The sequence below is a fragment of the Rhagoletis zephyria genome, unplaced genomic scaffold, assembly GCF_001687245.7.
Source record: "Rhagoletis zephyria isolate East Lansing unplaced genomic scaffold, Rhagoletis_zephyria_1.1 Rzeph_scaffold_02067, whole genome shotgun sequence".
Classification (NCBI taxonomy): domain Eukaryota; kingdom Metazoa; phylum Arthropoda; class Insecta; order Diptera; family Tephritidae; genus Rhagoletis; species Rhagoletis zephyria.
The window spans coordinates 32,624-53,150 of NW_016159151.1; the positions used below are offsets into that span (position 1 = coordinate 32,624).

The 20,527-nt window shown below is 34.6% G+C and overlaps 1 protein-coding gene across 1 annotated transcript in view; it reads left to right on the top strand.

Annotated features, from left to right (window-relative positions):
• The window catches only part of LOC108365934 (heterogeneous nuclear ribonucleoprotein L-like), a 92,801-nt gene that overhangs the window by 31,314 nt on the left and 40,960 nt on the right, over positions 1-20,527 (top strand). The window contains exons 2-3 of the mRNA XM_017620156.1: positions 5,090-5,116; positions 7,200-7,310. Of these exons, the coding sequence (XP_017475645.1) occupies positions 5,090-5,116; positions 7,200-7,310 (138 nt within the window). The remainder of the gene's footprint in view (positions 1-5,089; positions 5,117-7,199; positions 7,311-20,527) is intronic.

Consider the following 20,527-nt stretch of genomic DNA (forward strand, 5'->3'; position numbering starts at 1 on the left):
AAAAAAAAAAATCTAAAAAAGCTCAGAATGTTAACGAAAATTTGTTAAATTTTTCTAAGGTTGTATAAAGTTTGAAAGTTTCGTTTATGCGGTTTGGTTAAAGCATGAACCATATTTTTGTGAAAAATAAGAAGAAATTTTATCTTTAAAAATCTTTAAAATATTAAAAAAAATCGCCATGTACTCATCACTGCTTTCCACTGTAGGTACGAGGTAATTGTTAAAGAAATTGAGTTTGAGACCATACCAGAAAAGCGGGCGCTAGCCTTATTTGAGAGATTCACGAAAAATCAACGGGTTACAAAGTATTTACTAAACGACCATTTTCGAAATTGCGGCAAAAAAAATGAAATAGTTAAAAAAAAAATGTATTTTCGGAAGACATACCAGTAACTGACTAGTTGCAAAGTAGTTGTTATGCGACTAGTTGACGCATAGTGCATTTAAATGGTTAGTACACAAAAAAAGCATCGTTTTCAAAGATAATATAACATAAATTAAGCCGCTTGGTTTTCCTATTCATCTCTGCCTACACATATGATTTATTCTGTACAGCTTTCAATTTATATTAAAGTATTTCAAAAGCTCCCGTTAATAGCTCATTTCCCCCAGTTTACCTCACACAATAAGAAATCTCAAATTTGTTAGCCGCATTGCATAATGTAATAATTATATTAATTGCTTCAACACTTCTTACTTATTCCTTTTTTTTCCTAAATCTCGACAACGCCTAACAATTATCTTTTGTTTCAAATGCCGTACATTTTTTTTTAGTTTTATAAATTTTCTTTTTCTTTCTGCTTCTATTATATTTTTCCCGTTTTGTTGCTCCACGTCCGTCCGTTTGTTGNGACAACGCCTAACAATTATCTTTTGTTTCAAATGCCGTACATTTTTTTTTTAGTTTTATAAATTTTCTTTTTCTTTCTGCTTCTATTATATTTTTCCCGTTTTGTTGCTCCACGTCCGTCCGTTTGTTGCCGCTTAATAGCCTGCCATTAACTCATTAAAACCCGGTCAAGTCAGCATTGCTTTGTGGCTTTAGTTTGCTTTGTTGTGGCTCAACAGAGATTTACTTGAAAAGCAAGATTATGAAATGAAATGTGTGGCAACAAAAAAAAAATAAATTGTCGCATTTGTATAACTTAGCAGTTTTTTGTCTTGCGCAGGAAACGTTTGACATTATTACGCAATGCGCATATAAATGGGATTTATAAGAAAAGCAATAGAACAATCTACCAACGAAACAGAAAATTAGCGCAAAGCTCGAGAGATTTTTAACGGTAAAATATTAAGAATNGCTTTGTTGTGGCTCAACAGAGATTTACTTGAAAAGCAAGATTATGAAATGAAATGTGTGGCAACAAAAAAAAAAAATAAAATTGTCGCATTTGTATAACTTAGCAGTTTTTTTGTCTTGCGCAGGAAACGTTTGACATTATTACGCAATGCGCATATAAATGGGATTTATAAGAAAAGCAATAGAACAATCTACCAACGAAACAGAAAATTAGCGCAAAGCTCGAGAGATTTTTAACGGTAAAATATTAAGAATAAAAAAGCTCTTTCCAAAGCAATCATTTGAGACTGTTAACTGGCTAGACCTTAACAGGCAAGCAAAAAAGCCATGATATCTCAGCTTACTCCACTACCCCAATATGGAATTTAACGTGAAAAGAAAATACAAAACTAAAACAGCAAAAGTTGGCAATTTCTCTCAAATTCAGTCCGTGGAGTTGAAGAACCTAAGAAGTTGCAGTGAGTTAATATCGCTTATGTAGTTATGTCTGTTAGATTTGCGCAGTGGTCCACAGACTCTTGCAGGCAGACCCTACAGGATGCTAGGTCTCTAGAACCTCTTATGCCACTGAAACAGNTAAAAAAGCTCTTTCCAAAGCAATCATTTGAGACTGTTAACTGGCTAGACTTTAACAGGCAAGCGAAAAAGCCATGATATCTCAGCTTACTCCTCTACCTCAATATGGAATTTAACGTGAAAAGAAAATACAAAACTAAAACAGCAAAAGTTGGCAATTTCTCTCAAATTCAGTCCGTGGAATTGAAGAACATAAGAAGTTGCAGTGAGTTAATATCGCTTAGGTTTGTCTGTTAGATTTGCGCAGTGGTCCACAGACTCCTGCAGGCAGACCCTACAGGATGCTAGGTCTCTAGAACCTCTTATGCCACTGAAACATCAAGAGCCGAACCGGTTCTGGCTATCAGGTAAGCGCGTTGATCACTGCCTGGCTATCCAGGAAAAAAACTACACTGGATTCGGCTATCTTCTAGGCTAAAATTATTTCACTTGCCAAATTCGACAATCGAATAGAACCTTCGATTTGGAGGTCAGTTGATAAAATACCCCAATATCTCTTTATAATTGTGACAGGTAGTATTAGGGCTGTCCTACCCTTAAGCAGCCCAAAAATTTTCCACCACGATGTATGCGAATGTCTACGAGTTTGATATTCCTTAGGTCTGGGGTTCGCTACCTGTATAATTGTTATCTTAAGCTCATAGTGGGAACGCTATCGGCATTTTTTCTGGTGGCGGAAAAGTAAAAACATTTTAACGAGTTTTGGCTATTTTTCTTTTGCTTCTTCAGAGTTTGTTTTTTAACCGACTTAAAAAAATGAGGAGGTTCTCAATTCGTCGTTATGCTTCTATAACTATTATTATTTTTTTTTCAAGGAAAGGTGGTACCTCAGAGGTGGCCCCTTACTAATTTGGTTTAGATCCGATCAATCGATCACGAAGAAATTAACGGTATTCTTACTTTGTACAAGAATTAGTAAAATTCCGCAAAGTTTTATAAAAATTTCAAATTTCTTAGTCAGAATTAAATAAATTTTTTTGTATGTAGTTTTGTTGCCCATTGAATTTCTGTGCAAGTGCAAATGCTGAAAAATAGCGCTGATTTTTTTTAAATTTTTTTTTTGCAGACGGTATTACTATTTTTTCCTTAAAAAAAAAAAATCAGACATACTTTGTAAATTTATCTTTCCAAAAGTTTTTCATATGTACACATTTCCACGTGAAATAAAATTTTCTTGAAACTAATTCTGCATACTCGTATAAGAAAAACCATAAATTGAACACGAAATTGCCTTAGAAATATTTGGTATTTTGAAAAGTCTCCGCGGATTTTCGGCTTAATTAAAAAAAAAAAAACTTTGCAGCAACTCAATTTTAATGAAGTATATACTGACCATTTTTATCTATGACCTTTTGAAATTTTTCGGGTAGCATCATAATTCCATGGTGTAGAACTTCAGTGGTTTATCGGGGAAAAACTCGACAAAGTGATTTTCCACAGCTCTTGGGTCGGTCAATTGTTTACCACCAGAGAGTTTTTCACAGACCGAAAAAAATGGACATTAAAAGTTCCGGGTTATTGCTCTTTTTTTCTACATATGTATGTATAGTGAAAAAATATAGCCCCTTTTTCAAAAATCACAAAAATATTTAGAGTACGCTCAAATCACTCAAAGTTTTCCATGTATTTTATAGAATTCTTGAAAATCAACATTTTTCGATCAGAAAACTCCGTTTCTCTTCAGGAGACTTCCAATAATAATATCCAGTTGTACACTTAACAATTTTGTTATATTTACAATTTTTTCTACTCCCTCACATTACATTTTTGGGGGTTTTTGGGGGACCTGTAAAAATAGTTAATATTAAAAAATGGTTAAATGAACAAATAGGTATTATTATTTGAAGTCTCCTTTAGAGAAACATATCGAAAAATATTAATTTTCAAGAATTCTAAACCATTTCGACGGATTTATTTATTTATTTTTTTCATATAAAATACATGGAAAACATTGAGCGCATTTGGCGATCTTTAAATATTTTTTAATAAAAAAAAACAAACCGGGTATACTTTTTCGGCATAGAGTAATCATTGGGGTTGAGAGCATTAAAATTCCAACTTTACTTCTTCTGGACCCCCCTATTCCACGCTTATGGACGAAAAAATTGTTGCAAAATGCAAAATCATATTTTTTGCAAGTTTTCTTGATTTATTTTTAATAATTTTCATTTAAAATATAGTTCGATCCATGACAGAAACCTCATTAATAAAAGTCTTAACGCTTACACAAAGTTCCCAAAAACGAATCGAACTTGAAAAAATTTGCATCAAAATTTCAAACTTTTTATTCAGAATTTCTAGAAAATTTTCGAGTAGCAGCTTTTAATAACATAATACAAATTTTAAAAATTATAAAGTGGCGGAGCCTATCCCCTCTTTGAAGATCCTCGTTGGCACAAGATTTCTCTATCGGCCATATTATGAATAAAAATCTTATTTAGAAAAGTATTACGAGATGGGGAGTTGGGGTTCTATGCATAACATAAAAACGGTTTATTGATTTAATAAAGAATTTATGTACACGAGTTAGAAAATTTTGTATCGAGCAAAACGCAAACACTAAGAGGGTACCGCGGTAGCAGCTAAACATTGATTTTTTTTTTGTTTACCATCAGCATGGGATTCCTGGGCCGTACATTTGTTCTGTCATTATTGTATGCATATTGTGTGGCTCCTTTTGAGCAGCTCTCCTGAATTTTCTGACCTCTTTTGTTACCGTGTTGGCTTTCAGTTTGGCTATTGATATTCGTCGAGAATTGAAGAGCTGACGAAGCTCTCGCGTTCGGGCCACTTCTAGCTACTGTAACTTCTGGAAAATTCAGAATAGAATAAGCCCTTAATATAGTAATGTATATATGCTGGTATGCATACAAATTTACCCATTTAGTTCTTTTCCCATGCGCCTTTTGTTATAAAAAAAGTATTCATTTGGCGGTTTGCTTTAAATTAACGTCGTACAGTTTCCATATTATGCATTTCACTCATCTTTGCTTCATAGTTTCTACCGTGCGGTTCAGCGTTTTTGTGCATTTAAAATATTCAAAAAAAAAAAGTGTAATATGCACCTAAAATATTTTTCATCTTCCGTATACAAATATTTGCTCCAAATATTTTGCAACAATTTTTAATGTTATAACTATACTCGTACATTGTTTGCCTATACATATGTACTCACATATTGTTTTTTCTTTTTCTTCATTCTTCTTCTTACAGGCGGTCGTACAACAGAGCCAGCAACAGGCTTTACTCAACAAATCCAATGATGATCTGCGACGGAAACGCCCGGAAACTACGCGGCCAAATCACATTCTACTCTTCACCATCATAAATCCATTCTATCCCATCACAGTGGTAAGTGCACGTGTACTCACACGCAGTGACATTTTGTTTTGTTATGTTTTCGCGCACTCTATGTGAGTGAGCCATTAGTGCCGGTGATATCTGAAGCTTTCCGCAGGCTTACGTAGTATATTTTTGTATAAATGTATATGTAGGTGCACTTCAGTATAAGCGCATTTTTAGCCTCGTTAGAGCCGCCTTTTAGCCAAGTTACGTGGAGTGTTCCAGTGGAGAAGGAAAATAAAGCTAGACTATATGTTTTCTATCCGATGCGGGGAGAGTGGAAGCGCGCAAAAAGAATATGTGTAGAAAAATGCAAAATAAACGGCGAAGTGCAGCGCTGAGTGGCGCCTAAGTGTGCAACAACCAGCCGCGCCCGTTGAGCGTTCAACAACCTCGCAGGCGGTGTTGAGGAAGCTGATGTGGCTAGAAAAAACCCAGTTTAGCCGACGGCAGCATGTTGATGTTGAATTCCTCATGAGTTGGCGGTAGAAAATGGAAAAAGTAGTGAAGACATTTCAGTGTAAAATGTCGCTTTTTTATGAATACATATAGTTACTCCTAAAATTGAGCGTACGGCTCTTTTTTGTTAATATTCGCAATGTTTTACATGCTAAAAATATATTTTTGTATTAAAATATGGCTTATCTTTTAGCAAACTCCATTTAAATCCAAGAATGATACTGTGCACAAAAATCAAGAATAATCTGCAAAGTTTCAGCAAAATCGCGAACTTATTAATGCGAATTTCTAAGAGTTCAGGTATGCAGTTTTATAGCATATTTAGTGTAATAATGTGCAAATTTCAAATCTCTAAAAATTCGCTTTGATTTTTGAGATTTTTTTTGCTGACTGTGCTACGCATTTTTTTCATATAAAAAAAAAATTCAAATTTTTTTCGCGTTGATTTTTGAGACTTTTTTGCTGATTGTCTTCAGAATTTTTATCCATAAAAAAATTGCATTCTTGATTTAAATGGGATTTGCTAAAACATAAGCCATATTTTAAAACAAAATTGACAACAAAACTTTAGCATGTAAAACATTGCGAATATTAACAAAAACTAGCCGCACGGTCAATTGTAGGACGTTTGTACTTTATAATAATTTACTGGCCTTTAATACCTGAAAACGGCACATTATTCCTGAATTTCACTAATAATTTTGTAGGTTGGTCAAGACAAAAATATTAAAACTGCTAATCGTTTGATAACCGTTAATAGAAATTTATAAAGCTATTTATTTTTCTGTGGCGGCAATTCTGCTTTAAAAATATCCACAAAAGGGTGTACGTGAAGGCAGTTCGTTTAGTAGACATTTTGGAAGATTTTTACACCCCAAAAAAAAAAATAATTTTATTCTCTCAATGGCACCCCTATTAAAATTAGCTTCCAGATTACAATGCTCAGTGAGACCTTAGACGCGTTTGATAAATTCGATTTTTTCACTTGATATTTTGATGAATGTAAATGTTTACACACATGGTTGGTACCCTATTCTAATAAAGGCGCTTTCAACAAAAACTTTTTTTTTTCAAAACAAAATAAAGCAAAGAATTTAAATGAAAATGATTCAAACTTTAAATGTATTAGAAAAAGCAAGGTTTGACAATTACAAATGAAAAATTATATTGAGCAGATGTCCGCCATAACCACGGTTAGAGATTTCAATTCTTTCACAAAATTTTCAACAAATTTTTAACAAATTGGCGGCCCAATTTCGTGACTCAGGTTACATGATTGGAGTGTTTCGGTTGCAGTCGATTCGATTGGGTCCGTATACTTAGACTTAAATTTAACAAAGCCACTCAAAAAATAATCCGGTGGTGTTAAATCGCTGCATCGAGGTGGCCAATTAATAGCTGAAATTCGTGAAATTATGCGATCGGGAAATTTGGTTTGCCAGAACGACCCAAATTCATATCTGGCCAAGGACTCCAGCATCATTACTCAAAAACTATTTGGGAATATTNGAGCCAGCAACAGGCTTTACTCAACAAATCCAATGATGATCTGCGACGGAAACGCCCGGAAACTACGCGGCCAAATCACATTCTACTCTTCACCATCATAAATCCATTCTATCCCATCACAGTGGTAAGTGCACGTGTACTCACACGCAGTGACATTTTGTTTTGTTATGTTTTCGCGCACTCTATGTGAGTGAGCCATTAGTGCCGGTGATATCTGAAGCTTTCCGCAGGCTTACGTAGTATATTTTTGTATAAATGTATATGTAGGTGCACTTCAGTATAAGCGCATTTTTAGCCTCGTTAGAGCCGCCTTTTAGCCAAGTTACGTGGAGTGTTCCAGTGGAGAAGGAAAATAAAGCTAGACTATATGTTTTCTATCCGATGCGGGGAGAGTGGAAGCGCGCAAAAAGAATATGTGTAGAAAAATGCAAAATAAACGGCGAAGTGCAGCGCTGAGTGGCGCCTAAGTGTGCAACAACCAGCCGCGCCCGTTGAGCGTTCAACAACCTCGCAGGCGGTGTTGAGGAAGCTGATGTGGCTAGAAAAAACCCAGTTTAGCCGACGGCAGCATGTTGATGTTGAATTCCTCATGAGTTGGCGGTAGAAAATGGAAAAAGTAGTGAAGACATTTCAGTGTAAAATGTCGCTTTTTTATGAATACATATAGTTACTCCTAAAATTGAGCGTACGGCTCTTTTTTGTTAATATTCGCAATGTTTTACATGCTAAAAATATATTTTTGTATTAAAATATGGCTTATCTTTTAGCAAACTCCATTTAAATCCAAGAATGATACTGTGCACAAAAATCAAGAATAATCTGCAAAGTTTCAGCAAAATCGCGAACTTATTAATGCGAATTTCTAAGAGTTCAGGTATGCAGTTTTATAGCATATTTAGTGTAATAATGTGCAAATTTCAAATCTCTAAAAATTCGCTTTGATTTTTGAGATTTTTTTTGCTGACTGTGCTACGCATTTTTTTCATATAAAAAAAAAATTCAAATTTTTTTCGCGTTGATTTTTGAGACTTTTTTGCTGATTGTCTTCAGAATTTTTATCCATAAAAAAATTGCATTCTTGATTTAAATGGGATTTGCTAAAACATAAGCCATATTTTAAAACAAAATTGACAACAAAACTTTAGCATGTAAAACATTGCGAATATTAACAAAAACTAGCCGCACGGTCAATTGTAGGACGTTTGTACTTTATAATAATTTACTGGCCTTTAATACCTGAAAACGGCACATTATTCCTGAATTTCACTAATAATTTTGTAGGTTGGTCAAGACAAAAATATTAAAACTGCTAATCGTTTGATAACCGTTAATAGAAATTTATAAAGCTATTTATTTTTCTGTGGCGGCAATTCTGCTTTAAAAATATCCACAAAAGGGTGTACGTGAAGGCAGTTCGTTTAGTAGACATTTTGGAAGATTTTTACACCACAAAAAAAAAAATAATTTTATTCTCTCAATGGCACCCCTATTAAAATTAGCTTCCAGATTACAATGCTCAGTGAGACCTTAGACGCGTTTGATAAATTCGATTTTTTCACTTGATATTTTGATGAATGTAAATGTTTACACACATGGTTGGTACCCTATTCTAATAAAGGCGCTTTCAACAAAAACTTTTTTTTTTCAAAACAAAATAAAGCAAAGAATTTAAATGAAAATGATTCAAACTTTAAATGTATTAGAAAAAGCAAGGTTTGACAATTACAAATGAAAAATTATATTGAGCAGATGTCCGCCATAACCACGGTTAGAGATTTCAATTCTTTCACAAAATTTTCAACAAATTTTTAACAAATTGGCGGCCCAATTTCGTGACTCAGGTTACATGATTGGAGTGTTTCGGTTGCAGTCGATTCGATTGGGTCCGTATACTTAGACTTAAATTTAACAAAGCCACTCAAAAAATAATCCGGTGGTGTTAAATCGCTGCATCGAGGTGGCCAATTAATAGCTGAAATTCGTGAAATTATGCGATCGGGAAATTTGGTTTGCCAGAACGACCCAAATTCATATCTGGCCAAGGACTCCAGCATCATTACTCAAAAACTATTTGGGAATATTTACATATCGTCACCTGAAATGCAAAATAACGTAACAACATCGCCACTGAACTGGAAAAAGTCGTGACAAATTTTTGTTTTTTCATAAAACGATGTGGGGTGTTTTAATTTGATGAAATCCATCATAGCAATTAAAAAGTGAATTTTGAATTTCTTTAAAGTTACGACTTTTTACATTTCAGTGACGATGATGATACGTTATTTTGCACTTCAGGTGATATGCTATTACAACAAGTCAAATTTATCGACCAAGTTTTTGATAGCGGTCTTGATGGACTTCCCGGTTGTGAATTTTATTGACATAAGCTTAGCTAAAAACCGACAAAACCTAAACTAAAGTTAGTTCTTGGATGTTAAGTTAATTTACTCCAGAGTCCCAGATAATACCCATTTCAAATCAGACTTTTTTCGTGATATCCCTTTTTTTAAACTACTCGGTGGCAATCGGAAAAATATGGACACGTTACTGATACCTAATGGCCGGAGATCATCTAGATAAGAGGTGCCCAGCCAATATAGAAATTTAATTACAACAATGTTGTTCTCGGAATATCAAAAAATACTACGACCTAAAACTATTTTGGTAGATACTAAATTAAAAACAAGGCTATAATATAAATCTACACCTGAGCAAATGCGAGCCATGCAAGGCAGCACTGATTGCATAGCGATCGATTTGTATACCGCTTTTTATCACTGAGTCAATGCTTGCTGTGATTATTTTACTTGTTGTGTAAGTGAGCCAAAGCCAGGCACAGTGATGTTGTTGTGAGCCAATTGAGGTGCTGGTTGCGCACCCCTGATCTGGATTAGGGAAGAAATTACTGGCTACGAGCTTTTACTCTACGTTGAGCTAGTATCGGGTATTGAAAAAAAAATGTTGGATGCTCAACTCCTCAACAAAGTTCAAATAGCTTCGGCAGTAGCCTTTTTAAGTAGCGCCTAGTCTAGGTGGGCATGAATATTTCACGGTAAGAACCGCAGTGGTTTGGCATTGACCGCTTCCTTGATGTTTACTTTTTTCTCTAGCCTTTGGTCGCTTTACATCTCCTTAATGCCTTTGACATTACTTTTAAACAGAGATTATATTCTAATTCTGCATTTTTTCCTAGACAAAACAAAGCTCATGTTCACAAATACCCAAAAATCAGGAAATTAAAAAAGGTAAAAAGTCCTGAACGTTTCTGAAGAAAAAAATAAAAAGATATAAAACTAATTTTAAAAGAATTAAAAAAAAAAACAAAAGACTAAAAATAAGCACTTTTTATTTTTTAGTTTTTTTTTTATTAGTATTTTTTTTGATTATTTTTTTTGTTTGAATTTTTTTTTGGGATTTTTTTTTTTAAAGGTTTAGGAGTTTTTGTCTTTCCATGTTTATTTTGCTATTACTGCCTAAAAAAGCACAAAATAATCAGTATTTCTTGCTCTAAATAACACAAGTCAAATTTTTCTAAGTTATAAGAAAATCATATTCCACAAAGCGAAAGGATTCTAATTAGTTACTTATTTGCATTTCCTGATCCATCCTTGAGCCTTTCGTCGATAGTGACCTAGTAGCAATTTTTCGCCACCCTCAAGCATTATTAAAATCATGAATTCTTGGTAACCAACCAAACAATAAGAAAAAATAAAAAAAAGTAAGCAGTGCAAAAATGAGTGACGGACTGTCAGTCTACATTGCTGCGTGTATAGCGAATCGCATATCAACAACAGATGCATTAAGAAAGCAAAATATCCATGATTGGTGCGACAAGAGTATCTTCCACATTCTGCTGCGTCTATCATTCATCCGGCTTTCATTTTTAAAGCAGCTTAAAGCGACTTAACAATGTTGAAAAAAGAAAATCGTATACTTACTCGGCCAACATTCGGATGAATTTTTGTAAACGAAGCATACACGCGCAAGCACATGTGAGAAGATAAAAATACAGAGATACATACATATAAACCAACAGAAAAAGGACAGCAGCAGCGGGCGAAACACAGAAGAAAGCTATGCTTTTACAAGAGGAGAGTAGAAATAAACCGCGATAGAAACGGCTTAGTAGGTATGTACATGCCTCATAACAACAGCAGCTATGGACGTGCAGGACATGTCGGTGTAACCACAGCAACAGCAACATACAGCACAACTGCATCAACAGCAATAATCACAACAACAATGTCGAGCAAACATCGAAGAAATCCACGCGCAATGCTGTTACGAGAGAGTTTCCACTGAACGACCGTTAGACGTTCATTTTGTAGGGATTCCAGATTTTTATTTACACGCATACCTACACACACACACACACACACACACATTTTCTAAGTATGGAGATATTTGTGCATTGAATTTTTCATAACTGCACAACAGATTCGCTCAGACACAATGGCACTACCGGGATGAATACATTGCATCACACGCTTTGTGCGCTCCGCTATACATGACCGTTATGCATATCAATTTATTTATGTGCTCCTCCTTGTACATGCATATGATTTTTTATAGCCTTGCATGAAGCGGTGTGAGTGTTTGTGCTTGCATGTTTGCGCTCGCTGCCAATGATTTGCACACATTTGAACAGCAAATCAAGATAGCCAATATTGCAGCGCATCAACAATGGGCCATTGGTGCTTTAGGGGGTTGCTGGATGGTGGCAGCACGGATTCAGATTAGAATTCATTGCACACTGATCGTGGTGGTGGTCAGCGAAAAAAAAAACTTGCTAGAGATGTTTAAAATTTAATTTTCTATTGATTCTTTTGACGCTTGACTTTTAAAATTGGACGTGTGGCATGTTGGCTTTCAGTGATTTGGAGAATTTTCCTCTGAGAATGCTTGAGTTAAAATTTGATATATACATACNAGATTAGAATTCATTGCACACTGATCGTGGTGGTGGTCAGCGAAAAAAAACTTGCTAGAGATGTTTAAAATTTAATTTTCTATTGATTCTTTTGACGCTTGACTCTTAAAGTTGGATGTGTGGCATGTTGGCTTTCAGTGATTTGGAGAATTTTCCTCTGAGAATGCTTGAGTTAAAATTTGATATATACATATATATATATCTTTTTGCTATTAGAAGTGGTGTAACATGGCGTATGAGTAATATTTTTGGTGGAGCTTCTAGCAAAATGCATTTGCATTAAGAATTAAAGCTTTATAAGTGTATTTGTATCAAATTTGACACAAAGATAGCTTAGGACCGAAATTAACATATCGCTGGCTTGGAGTGAAAAGTTGCTAAGTTCGTTTTTACGAATTTCATAGCAGAGGAAAAACATAGTGCATACGAATCAGAAGGGTTCGATGTTAATTATAAAATCGCGGTATTATTTTGACCTTATCGAATTTCCTTTGCCTTTTCTGGACTTAAAAACTTTGCATTCCACTGAATAGAACTGAATCGGCAAGGAGTAAAACCAAGATCCTTAATCCTTTTGAGAACGATGCATTTTTGATTACTCTTTCCTTCAATGCATGTACATATATCAAAATATAAGTTTTCGCTAAAAGTGGACTTAGCAACTTTTCACTCTAAGCCAGCGTTATAGGATATTTTTTGAAGAGGGTTGCCACCTGCTTAAAAAGTAAAGTTTAATTTAAATAATAACTTTATTAAAATTTTACAACATGGATGCTAAACGCACGAGCTTTCAAAACACTTTCTTTCCAAAACGCTTTTTAAAAGTTAAATTTTAATAATATGTTAAATGAAGTATTACAATATGGGTGGCAAACAAAAGAGGTCTAAGAAAGTTTTATTTTGAAAATATTTTGGAGAGGGTTACCACCTGTTTAAAAGTCATTTTCAATCTTTTAGTAAGCTAAATAAAGTATTACAATGTGAATGTCAAACGAAATACTCATGCTTAAGAAATATTTATTTCGAGAGTAGTTTCGAAGAGTATTGCCAGTATTCTAGAAGCCAAATTCGATTTATATAACTAATACGTAATTAAGTTGAATAAAATATTACTGAAATATTCCAGCATGCATATCAAACGAAAGTTGTTTAATAAAGCTTTATTTATAAAATATTTTTAAAGGGGTTGCCATCTGTTTAAAAGTTTAATGAACATGAGCATATGTAGAAAATGGGCAGGAAGTAGCAGATATTCTCACCAGAAAATGTGCTGCAGAGGGATTCATAGGACCAGGATCCTTTATTGGCCAGCCATGGAGCTCCATACGTGACCCGAACAATTTAAAAGTCCACGATGTGTAGGGCGTAAGAAAGATATCGGCAAGATATCTGTGTAAACCCTTCGGAATAGATACTAGATATTCAATGTTTTTGTTAGTCCACATGTTTTTTTCGACATTTCACAAAGCATAGATAACATCGGATACCAAGCAGAAATCCAAAAAAAACCCAATCACTGACGAATTTCATACCAAATTATTGGACCGCGCCATTTTCTGCATTAAAACATTTTTTTTTAAGTATTTTTCTAGCCAAACACGTATGTACCGATCGTCCTACTGCATACATATATAGCTTTCGCCCACAGCCACGCCCAACTAACCACTTTTCAACTAAATCAGCTGTTTCAGTATGAATAGGAACTTAAAGCTGCCTTAAATATATATATTTTCTTTGGCACCCAAAATATTTCATTTAAATACTAAATTCAATTGATTAGAAATCGCTTAAAACGTGGCAACTCTCTTCAAAAATATTTTCGAAATAAATAAAAAAAGAAATTAAGCCTAATTAAACTCCTTTCGGTTGGCTCGTGTGCATATTGAAATATTTGTTTTAATTTTTTATAGCTGGCAACCCTCTTAAAAATATTTTAGAAATACATTTTTCTTTAATGTTTCCGTGTGATGAGCGAATTGAAAGATTTCGTGTAACTTAATATTGAATTGATTGTGAACTTCTAAACGGATGGCAACCTTCAAAAATATTTTTGAAGCATTTAAAGCATTCTTACATCTCTGGTTTAATATCCATATTATAATATTTCATTTAACTTGCTAGTTAAATTGATTGCGAATTTCTAAAAAGTTGGCAACACTCGTCAAAAATATTTACAAAAGAAAACTATCTTTCGATACCCATATTGAGATTTTTGATTTAACTTGTCAAAAAAATTTGTATTATTATTTTTCGAACCGTTGGCAACCCTCTTCAAAAACATTTTCGAAAGAAACCGTTTTTATATCCTTTTCGTTAGACATTGTTGTAAAATTTTTATAAATTTATTTTATTAATTGATATTCAGTTTAGAAAAAGGTGGCAACTCTCTTTCTATATGTTAGTCCAGGTTATAATATCTTTGTTATCTTTTCATTAGACATTGGTGTAAAATTTTGTTTAATTTATTTTATTAATTGTTAATTAAGTTTTGAAAAAGGTGGCAGCTCTCTTCCTATATGTTAATCCAGGATATAATCTCTCTGTGTGCGAAATTTCATTGAATGAGGAATAAACATGCTCACACACTCACTAAATCGCAAACTTTAGTAGGTTAATCAAAATTTGTCAATATCGAAATTAATTTTTGTAGTAAATTTGTTTTAGCTTACCATTTAGTTCCATCTTGAATGGAGGTTGCAGCAAGTAAATATGAGTAATTTATTATCATTATCCATATTTTTCCGCTTCTCTGCGCACAAAATGAGAATATGAATAATCTCAGCGTATCAAAAATTATACACCTACCCACACAAAGTTTTACTGCTAATAATCAGCGTTTATCGACTGGGAATATTGCCATTAAAGGAAGATATACGAATATTTTCAGTAGACTTCGAAGTACAAACATATGTATGTATGTATGCTGCTATGCCTGTAAGCTGGTATGTGCTTAGATAATGCGAAAAGTTTGACAACTATAAGACCTATCATACTTCCGTATGTGTGGGCTTTACTCAATGCGCGCTTTAATACTAAAGAAGTTGAGAATAATTTGCTAAGAAAAAATATTTGCTTGCTTACATAAGACATTTTTTTTGCCTTACTGCTGCCATCAAAAGTAGCTAAAAATTTGTCCACTAAAAAATGTAGATGATCGAAAGAAGAAAAATTTATTGTAAAAACTGTGCACAATGAAGAGGAAAAATTTGCCACGAACTTTTTAAATAATTCAATTCGAAAGTTGACAACTTTTTAGATCAAAATAGAAAAGAAAAATTGGCGAAAAATAGCTCGGAGCAGCAAAGAAATAAGTGCATAGAATGCAGCCAAAGCTATGCAAAGGCGGCAGCCAAAGAAAGGCACAGTTCAATGAAGAATGTAGTCTAAGAATTTATAGAATTTATGTATGTAGAATGCATGCAGAATTTCCCTACATGCATGGCTAGGCATTACAAAAGCATGAGAGCGCATGTGTGTGTGAGTACGTGTGTGTTTTTGCGCATGTTAATGGATAAAAACTATTTTATACTTACTGATAAGGAGACTACGCGGGCGGAGAGTACTTACCTAATGGGCGATAGTAATAAAAAAGTATTAAGACCCATACAAACGACCGCACACTGCCGAAACTCACATGAATGTCGTCTGCAGCTATGGCGCGCCTCCCAACACCCCGACAACGCCACTCTGGCTTCTCGATATTATAACAAATCAAATATCAATGATCCTTACACTGGGACACACTCTTCTTCCTTTGCTGCTATTTGCTTGTAGGAATGCCTGCCAGCCTGGCAACCAGGCATCGTTGCACTTGTCGGCTTAGTGCGGTAAACAAACATGCAAAGATGTGTAGGAGTCTGCTGGCTTTTATTTTTCTTCGTTTTTTTTTTTGCTTACTGTCTCACGAAGTGGCAACTTATCGCCAGCGCAGCCAACCAGATAGCAGTCAAGCAGCTGTACAATAATAACACCAACAACAACAAATATCAATAGGAAAACCAAATTGATATAATCTGCCAGTCGAGCGAGCCACCCAACCAACGTTGAAGCACTGAACTGTACGAAAACGCCAAGCTGGCAAGCATCCGGCTGGCAGGATGTGAGCCCAGAGGCAGCGGAGGCTAGTCTTATGCCCCGCCGCCAACACTGTAGAGCCACAAACAATATGCTTGAATGTCATATGAGTTTGCCAACAATAGCTGACTGTTAAATTCAAAAGTAGAAGAAGAAAAGCATAAAAAAAGAAGAGGTGGTGCCGTGTAAAAGTTTCAGGCAATGGGGCGTGGAATGCAGCTGACAAAAAGAAAACAAAATTTTGCCTAATATTAGTTGAGTAACTTAAGTTGCAAGCAAACCCCACACACACACACACATACTCAAATTAGGCCACCCACAACAGTGAGTGTAGCCTGTCGATATCTACGAGCTTCTTCCGCAAAAGTTTTCGCTTGTCGGCCCCCAAAAGTGCGCTAAATAAAAAAATTCTAAGTAATGCTTTTGCAGCAGGCAGTGCCAGGCAGTCCCTCGAGATCCCCGCGCTTAAGATTCAGCTTTCTCCATAGGAAGGGCGGTGGCTTAAAGCGCCAGCGATCAACTCTTCTGTGGCGGCATTGCCTGAAATCGACTGTTTGGAAAATATTGCAAAATGATAGGGACAGAAAAATTTGCATACATGACAATACCGGCAGTCAGTATTGTGTAGACCTAAGCCCAAAAGCTGCAGGCAGTGCATACATTCAAATTGCTTCGGCAGCGGGTGCACAGTCAGTCATTCGCTGGCTGGTGATATCGTTAGCAGGCAGCTTAACAATGTGACATATGAGCGGGAATAGCAACCGACTTTCTTGGCATTTCTTTTTTGTTGTGCTACAACACTTTTGGCTGGATGTGAATTTCGGTTTGAGACCTAGCTGGTTTTTTTTTCTTGCAAAAATATTCAAAGGGCGAGATATTAGCTTTGAGTAGAAATAATTTTGGTAATTTTTGCTTAAAGCTATCAGCCTAGCTAACTAAGCTTCAAAAGATAGAAATATGTAAGCTTTTAAAGATTCTCATGTTTTAGAAAAAAATTAATGATGCAAGCCTGCTTTCCCTTTTTCGGGTCTTTCAAAGCTTTTTAGGATGCTAAAACAGCTTCTACTTTTCTAAACTATTAAATTTAGATATTTAGCAATTTTCAGAAAATCGTTAGCTTTGCAGTAGTTTAAAACTTTATGGCAAAACAAATGGGTATCAAAAGCTGTAGGTAGATTTTCATAGAGTTCTCTGCAGTGCCTTAAAGCTTTCGTGGTCTTTGTGTCTGGTTTTATAATTCTAGTAGTTGCATTCACATTTTAAGCTTTCAAGTTGTTTACAGCTTTTTAAACACTTTGAAAAGCTATTTTTTAACCCGCAAACAAATTTTTAAATCTAAAGAAGAAGAAAATTTGCATCAGAAACTGTTCTGTAGATTTTTGTACAATTTCAAGTAGGTTCCCTTCCTGTTCAAGAATGCAAACAGTTTCGAAGTCTTTTTTAAGTTTTTTTTAAGTGCAAAGCTTTTTTAAAGCCCTGAAAACAGTTGTAAGGTGAAATCTCGAAACTTTTGGTTCGAAAGCAATTATTTTCTTAAGCTATGCGCTCTGAAATTTTTAAAATTTTTTATTAAGTATCTTAAGGCGTTATTGATATCTCGCTTCTTGCTTTGGAGTTCATGTTGTTCTTTATATGAAGGCTTTGAGCTTTGAAAGCTTTCAGAGTATTTTTTTTTTAATTTTGGCAAACTTTAAAAGCTCTCAAAAACTTATTACTTTGAAGAGTGGCTTAAAACTTTGTTATCTAAAATTTTTAAATTCATAAGCTATTTTGAAGCTTTTCGAAAAGTTTTGTTATTTTTATAAGATTTACATATTCTTCCGCTCCTTTCGTCAGCTTTCTACCTTTTTAAGTTGAGATCTGAATTAAGCGCGTATCAGCAATTGCTTAGTGGCTTACAAATTCAAAGTTTAAAAATATTCAATTACATTTGGCCTTAGAAAACAATTTTTTTAAGATTTGCTGAGCCTTCGTCAGTTTTATTGTATTTTCTTCCCGAAACCAAATAAATGCCTTATGGTTTGAAAAGCTGCAAAAGGTTTTTACACAGTAGTATAGTTTGCTCCACCTACAGCTAAGTTTATTGAAATAAGAATGAACAGGCAAAAAATTCGTATAAACCCACTCAAGAATCTATACTCATAAATCAGTTATGAAGTTTTTAAAATATCCGTAAAACTCATCAAAGGAAAACGAGTTATTAGAGTTGGTCTAAAAAATTAGTCTTTTGGGTGAACCGAAGCTTTCCGGATTCTATCAGAAGCTTTTAAGCGGTATACTCAAGCTTTTCCACAGAAGCTTTCAAGCAGTTTTCGATTGATAGACTTTTAAACGTCTAACAAATTTAGAAGGATTTCAAAGCTTTTGAACATATCTGAAAAGCTTTCTTAAAAAAAGATTCCAAAGCTTTTTGAGAGCTGTTCTATAGTTTCCTGAAGCTGCCTAAAAAGCCTTTTAGAACTTTTCTTAAGTTCTTTAAAACTAAATTGGGCTCTGATTTTTTCGATATTCAGAGTTTTATTAATTTGCTAAAATGTGACCATTTAAATAAAAAATATATATATAAATAATTAAGCTACTCAAATGACAATTTAAACCTTGCAAATGTTCAATAACAACAACCAAGCACAGATGCACTCATATGCAACCACAAACAAGCCGCAGCTATTGTATAAACACAGCCATGTCTACATCCCATACATGCAGGCACACATTGCACCATTGTGCACATACTTAAATAAATTTATTATAATGAGCTAGTCGCTTTGTCGCCTGAGCCAAACAACTGTTGCTTCGCTCAAATAGTGGCCGACTGCCAGCCGCTTTTGACTCTAATTGACAATTTGGCGAGCTATAGGCCATTTTCTAATGTACTCGTCCGCAGAGTCCCTTAGAATTTATTGCAAAATAAGTGACTTCAAAGTATGTTCGCATATATGTATGTTTGTAGTTATGGCAAAAGTATGTCATTATAAAGTGTATACAAAGTGAATTCTGAGTATATTTGAAGTGCTTTTATTGTTGTTTGAGCTTTTCTTTTTTTTTTTTTGTTGCCAACACAGACAGCGAAAGCGTGCCAATGTCGTAAACGGCAAGCATTTAAAACTGATCATAGTTCAATTGCAATTAAGGCTTTATACACATACACATACTACATATACTACATATACACAGATGTACACATATGGGATAGTCCCAGTGGGAAAATCAAATAAATGTAGTCATTGCCGGTTTCTAGTTCCTGCAGATCCTTATTAAGACTGTAAAAAGCTACAGCACCGACCTTTACGTTTCCGAAGCATGTTATTCTTTAAAAGCTTAACGATTTTTTTGTTGAGAGTTTAAAGAAAAGCGAAAGCTGTCAAGTCGATGGAAAGAAGTTTCTCTTCTCGGGGGTTAGGAAATTCAATAGTGTGCCTAGAATTGCCCAATTTTATTCAGTTGCTTTTATTTGCTAATAGAATTATAGTATGGTATAGTGTTATTCTTATCGAAATTAACAAAAATTATTATTGGTGTCAAATTATTATTGTTATCGTAAGTTTCCATGTTATCGAAATTTTCATAACGATCGAAATTGTATTTGTTAGCGAAACTGCTGTCTTAATCGAAAATTTGACTATTATCGAAACTTTAATGTTATCGATTTTTTTGATACTCTTTTTGTTAGCGAAGTTGTTATTGTTATCGAAATTTTTGATTGTTATTGAAATTTTTAGTGTTATAGAAACTTTAATAAAAATAGAAGTTGCTATTGTATTCGTATTTGTTTTGTAATTGATATTGTTATTGTTATGGAAATGGTTAGGGTTGCTTTTATTCTTACATTGGATAGTTCGGTAAGAATGCTGTAAAAAGCGCCTACCTACAAAGACCGTTCTGCTGTTAACTAAAGCTGGGCAGCTACAGAAAAAGTGATTAACTCTTTCTTTTTCCTCATCTCTGAAACTTCTGCAGTATATGTACATGGGAGAATAGAATTTGCGGTCATAGTAGCAGTTGTTGCACAAGTGCCGTCGTCTAACCATGACCTATTGCCCTCTTGAATAATGTTATTTCTAATTCTTAAATTGCACGTTGCGATGGATATCCCAATCTTACCTCTGCTTTCACACATTGGAAGATTGGTTCCTTTCCTGGCTAACTCATCGGCTCTGTAATTTCCTTTAATATCTCTATGTGTTAGGACCCAGATGAGGCTGACCTTGAAGGCGGTGCTAATATCATTTAGAGCTGCCAGGCAATCTTTGATCTAAGCATTACCGCGTTCGTTGATTTGGCCGCCTGGCTATCCGAGAATATATTAATCGAAGTATTCGTTACGGAATGTGTATTAA